Here is a 6,064-nt window from a genome sequence, read left to right on the forward strand (position 1 = left end):
GGAAGACACTGGGGATACAGTGGCCCAAAGACAGAAAGTCAAGCCCCGTCTTCACAGAGCTGACACTTTCGTGGTAGAATTCCTGAGTAATTTCAATCCGTGAGCAACACCTAGAACAACACAGGTGGTACCAGAGGTATAGGGCCCACACAGCAGGGAGCAAAGGGTCTGATGAGACCCGAGGGATGCGAGGGACTGGGAAGGGTCCCCAGCAGGCACAGCAAGTGGCCTGGCTGTGAAGTACCACAGAACTTTGAGGAGCAGAGGAGGATTCAGAGACGGCCAGCAAGATGAGGCCAGCTGAGAGCCTGCAGCAGGGAGCACCGAGTCCCGCTTCACTGTGGCAGGACCACTCTGTTGCCACACCTGAGACTGAAAGCAGCGGATGAGTCAGTGAGTTCTCGTGGGGAATGACAATGCTCTGGAACTAGAATGAGAATGTGCTAAACGCCACTGAATTATCCACTTTAAAACAGCTAATTTATGTTATATAATTTCAGTTCAACTTAGAAAAGAATAGGAGCAGGAGAGCCAGAGAGGTGGCACTGACATCACCCAGGCCGGCGGGGACAGTGACTCAGCCCAGCGCCGTGGCAGAGCTGTGTGTGCACATTCTGGAGGCAGAGCTGGCCGTCCTTGCTGACAATGTGGATGTGAAGTGTGAGAGAACCTGAGGATCACAGGTGACCCTGGGGTTTCCAGCTTAGTAAGCACTTGCCGGGGAGACAGTGTGAACGGGAGAGAGAAGGGTCTGGGAGGCAGAGGGCAGGACGCTCGGGGCAGGCACCAAGGCGTTGACTCCACCAGGATCCTCCCTGGATAGCCCCATACCATGCCTCTTCAATGAAGCCGATGACAAATTTCCGCACTTCAATCGACTTGTCTGCTTGGAATGCAATGATCTCCTGTAACGTAAGAGAAGAGGTGGTTAGGGTCAAGCCAGGATCCAGCCCCTTGCCCTACACCCCGACCTTTCTCTCTGTCAGTCACTCACATCCAGAAAGTTGTCCAGGAGTGTGGGGTCTTTGTTGATGATCAGTTCTTGCACCTAGGAGATTGGGGGAGAGGAGAACACATAAAACCAGGACCCAAAAGATGCAGACAGTAGTATAGAGGGGCGAGCACTATGTAAGGGGTCAAGCAGCTGATAAACTCAGTTCAATCCCTGGCTCTGCCATTCTACCAGCGTCCTGGCTAAGCATTTTCCCCTTGCTGGGCCTCAGCGTCCTCTTCTGGAAAACAGGACTTTTTTTCTTTTTTTGGAGGTTTTTGCACTATAGGGCGCGTGCGCTCGCCAGACAGACAGACAGAGACATAGAGACAGAAAGCGAGAAATGACCCCCCAGGGGGGATGGTCATGCTGCAATCCCTTCTCCTCCATTCTCCTCTCGGGATCTTGCGCACGCACGCACGCACACGCGCCCGAGGTGAGTCTTAAGCCACCGGGTCCAGTACACGAACCGCGGTCGACTACGTGGGAGTCCAGTGACATAGCCAGTACGCTAACTGCTGGTTCCCGCCTTTGCGTGTTCTTTCATGCCCTCTTCAAGATGCTCTCCCGGGACCAGCAGTTGGCATAATGGCTATGTCACTGGACTCCCATGTAGTCGACCGCGGTTTGAGTCCCAGACCTAGGGGCTTAAACCCACGCCAGATGCATGTGCATGCATGCCCAAGATCCCAAGAAGAGAAGGGATTGTGGCATGGCCATCCCCTTGGGGGGGGGTGACTTCTAGCTTTCTGTTCCTCTCTGTCTTTCTGGCAAGCGCACGCACCCTATAACAAAAACTTTTCCAGGGAACAGCAGTTAGCATAATGGCTATGTCACTGGACTCCCATGTAGTCGACCGTGGTTTGAGTCCTGGACCAGGCAGCTTAAATTCACACTGGGCATGTGTGCGTGCGTGCCCAAGATCCTGAGAGAAGAACGGAGAAGGGATTGTGGCGTGGCCATCCCCCCAGGGGTTGATTTCTTGCTTTCTGTCTCTCTGTCTCTGTCTTTCTGGCGAGTGCATGTGCCCTATAGCAAAAACCTCTCAAAAAAAAAAAAAAAAGATGCTCTCTCTCTCTCTCATTTGCCTCTATCCTTATGCTCCAAGTCATGGTTCAGATATCCCTTCTCCTGGGAAGTCCTCCCTGATCCCCTGTATGCCAGGAGAGGAGTCCCTCAGGGTTCCCACAGCCACCTGCTTTCTCTATTTCAGCCCTACCCACTGTGGTGAGCACTGTCTGACAGGTGCCTTCCTCACTGGACTGGACCCTGGCAGAGGGGAAATCCACTGATGAAGAACGCAGGAGTTAGAGTCGGGATCCAGATCACAAACTGGCTTGGCTAGGCCCTAGCAGAGTGACCTGGGACTAAAGACTTTTGCTCTGAATAAAGGGGATGAAATGAGGATGAAATGATCCTGCCTCAGGACCAGCAGGTAGCATGGTGGTTAAGGGGCTGGATACTCTCACATGGCCAGCCAGGGTTCGAGTCCTGGACCTGGTGGCTTGCTTTCCCACTCCTCCCTCCCCCACCATGTTAAAATAAATGAATGAATAAATAAAATAAATAATTCTTAAAAGAAAAGACATGTGAAATTATCCTGTCTCACAGAGCCATCGTGAGAATGACATGGGAGCTTGCCCGTGAAGCACTGAGCCCCACCCACACCATGGCAGGTATGCGTAAGTGCTTACGTGTGGACGTAGTGCTAGTCCCAGCTATTCCTGGGCCCCAGCCCTTTCCTTGCCTATGCAGCCCAGGTTCCTCCCAGACACTCACCTGTCGGAGCACTGTGATCTTTGAGTCATTGGTGATCAGTGCTGCCTGGTTCAAGAGATCCACCACCTGGAGAGGAGGAGAAGCAGGGGATAGTGCCACCTCGTCAGCCCTGCGCAGCCCCCGGCACTCCCAGGGTTCTGCCACCTGGGGCAGGTTGTCCAAGACAGAAACTGTGCCTGCCCACTCTAACCCCCTCCTGCCACACTCACTCTTTCTGAAGTGGTCATGCCATCGATGCCTGGCCCCTCCTCTTGTGTGAAAAACTGCGATGCCACACTCCGGCGGGTGACACTGTCCCTGCTGCTATTTGCCATGGCTGCTGTTTGGTAATCCCTGGAAAAGAAAGAGATGGATCAAGCTCTGGGTCTACAGAAGGGCTGGGCTAGACAGTCACCCCAACACCCACAAGGGCTCAACCCTCCTTCTAAGCCTGTGACTTCCCTGTCCAGCCTTCCAAAGCCCCTCGCGCCTACAGGGTCTCTCTCTGGCTTACATATGTATCTTTGGGGACTATAACTTGATGGAGACTGATCACCAGGTCAGGGCAGAACTCAAAGTCTCACCTCTATACTTTACACACAAGTGGGCTAAACAACTGACCGAAAGAATACACAGCAGCCACCTTGTTAGGTACATGTGCATTTGTACCCAAGGTCACTGGAGAAGGATGGAGAAGGGATTGTGGCATGGCCATCCCCTGTTGGGGGTGATTTCTCACATTTCTTTTGTCTCTCTCTGGTGGTGAGCACACACACTCTATGGGAAAAAAAAAAAAGAGAGAGAGAGAGAGAGAAAGAGAGGGAGATGGAGAGGGAGGGAGGGAGGGAGGGAGAGGCTGGCTGAAAAAAACGTGATTCATCCATTTAATAAAAGACGTGGGGCCAGCAGGTGGCATGGTAATTAAAATGCTGGACTCCCGCATGGCTGACTGTGGCTCAAGTCCCAGACCTGGCAGCTTGTTCTCTCTCTCTCTCTATGGTGAGCATACGTGCCCCATAGCAAATCAATAATGATAATAATAAATAAAATTAAATAAATTATTTTTTAAAAAAAGACTATGTACAGGCTGGCCCCATAATCTAGCATTTAAGGATCATGCAGTTGAAATCCTGGCTCCAGCAACTTCAAAAACATGCCAGGCATGCATGTGGCATGCCACAAATCCCAAAAGGGTTAGAAACGGAGGAGAAGGGATGGCAGTGTGACCACACCCCATTAAGGAGTGGCTTTCTCCTTCTTTTTCTTTCTCTCTCTCTGGCAAAATGTGCACCCTTTGACAACTAAAATAAATTAATTAATAAGCAAATAAAACTATGCAACTATAAAATGGAATGAAGGAGAAAAGAAAAGAGAACAAGAAAATTCAATAGGCTGATAGTACATGTTAAGTGAAAACAAATAAAGTGGGAGACAGTGTTTACTGCATGCTCCCATTGAACAGATTAAAGAGAAACATGTACACAAACTAAAAGACGGATAAAACTGAAAGAATAAATCAAAAAGCAGAAGAGGAAGGAAACCAGTAAAAAAACACTTTGGTGAATCCCAATATATTACCGTCATGAAAAGATGACCACAACAGCCCACTGCACCACAGTGCCACATACACTCCAACCTATTTTTGCCAAGTTGCTATGTGCATAGATATGAAGGATCTGAGGCAAGAAACTTAACTTCTTTGGGTCTCAGTTTCCTCTTCTGTAGAACAGGCTAGTAACAGTGTTTATCTCCCAGGACTACCCTGAGGAGTAAATGAGATGGTATAGATTGTAAATACTAGATAAATAAAACTTATTCATTATTGTTCAAAGTCTTTTTTTTTTTTTTTTTTTGAGAGGTTTTTGCTATAGGGCGCGTACGCTCACCAGAAAGACAGAGAGAGACAGAAAGACAGAAAGCGAGAAATCACTCTCCAGGGGGGATGGCCACACCACAATCCCTTCTCCTCCATTCTCCTCTCAGGATCTTGGGCACGCACGCACACGCGCCCAGCGTTAATTTAAGCCACCGGGTCAGGGATCTGAACTGCAGTCAGCTATATGGGAGTTCAGCGACATAGCCACTACGCTAACTGCTGGTCTCTGTTAAAAGTATTTGCCTGAGGGTGTGTACATTCGCTGGAAAGATAGAATGACAAACACAGTGGGAGAGAAGGTGAGAAATCACCTCCCACAAGAGGAATGACCATGCTGCAATCTTTGTCCATTCTCCTCCGGGGATCTTGGGCATGCACGCACATGTGCCCAGCGAGATTTTCAAGCCATCAGGTCAAGGACGCAAAATGCAGTTGGCTATGTGGGAGTCCAGCAACATAACAACTGCTACACCATCTGCTGGTCCCAAATATAACTTATTTTTATGTACAATGGGAAAAGATCTGAAAAATATTGTCTAAACTGTCAACAAAAATTACAATAACTAACAATAAGTTGAGGAGGATAAAAAAGTTACATCTTTTCTTTTTTTTGGAGAGATTTTCACTGTAGGGCGCGTGCGCTCGCCAGACAGAGAGAGATATAGAGACAGAAAGCGAGAAATCACCCCCCAGGGGGGATGGTCACGCCGCAATCCCTTCTCCTCCATTCTCCTCTCGGGATCTTGGGCACGCACGCACATGCGCCCGGCGTGAGTTTTAAGCCACCGGGTCCGGGACACGAACTGCGGTCGACTACGTGGGAGTCCAGCGACATAACCATTACGCTAACTGCTGGTTCCCAAAAAGTTACATCTTTTTAAAAATTATTTACTTTTTAAAAATTTGTGGGACTAACAGATGGCATAATGGTTACATTGTTGGACTCGAAGTTAACTGTTGTTCAAGTACCAGACCCAGTTGGTGGCTTAAAACTCACTCCAGGGGCATGTGTATGTGTGCCCAAAATCCCAAGAAGAAAATAGAGAAGGGATTGCAGCGTGGTCATCCCCCCTGCCCCTGGGGCGGGGTGATTTCTTGCTTTCTGTCTGTCTCTCCAGTGAGTGCATCTGCCCTATAGTAAAAACCTCTCAAAAGACAACTAAAATTTTGGGGCTGGCAGGCAGTGTGGTGGGTAAGGGGGCTAGACTCCCACATGGCCAACCATGGTTCAATTCCCAAACCTGGAGGCTTGCTTTCTCTCTCTCTGATCAAATTAATACAAATAAATACATACAACTAAAATTTTTTAAAAGAATTATTTTATTTGACTTTATTTATTTATTTTAATTTGACCAGAGAGGTTGAGAGAAAGTGAGAAAGCAAGCCGTGGAACCAGCAGTTAGTGTAATGGCTATGTCGCTGGACTCCCACATAGTCGG

At 48.9% G+C, this 6,064-nt stretch overlaps 1 protein-coding gene across 1 annotated transcript in view; it reads right to left on the bottom strand.

The window, feature by feature from the left end:
- SYMPK (symplekin scaffold protein) overlaps positions 1–6,064 on the bottom strand; it is a 50,216-nt gene that overhangs the window by 41,582 nt on the left and 2,570 nt on the right. Inside the window, 4 exon segments of the mRNA XM_006142091.3 lie at positions 832–905; positions 995–1,048; positions 2,771–2,836; positions 2,980–3,103. Coding sequence (XP_006142153.3) covers positions 832–905; positions 995–1,048; positions 2,771–2,836; positions 2,980–3,084 — 299 coding nt within the window. The 5' untranslated portion in view covers positions 3,085–3,103.

This window comes from Tupaia chinensis, unplaced genomic scaffold, assembly GCF_000334495.1.
Source record: "Tupaia chinensis unplaced genomic scaffold, TupChi_1.0 Scaffold000067_1, whole genome shotgun sequence".
Classification (NCBI taxonomy): domain Eukaryota; kingdom Metazoa; phylum Chordata; class Mammalia; order Scandentia; family Tupaiidae; genus Tupaia; species Tupaia belangeri.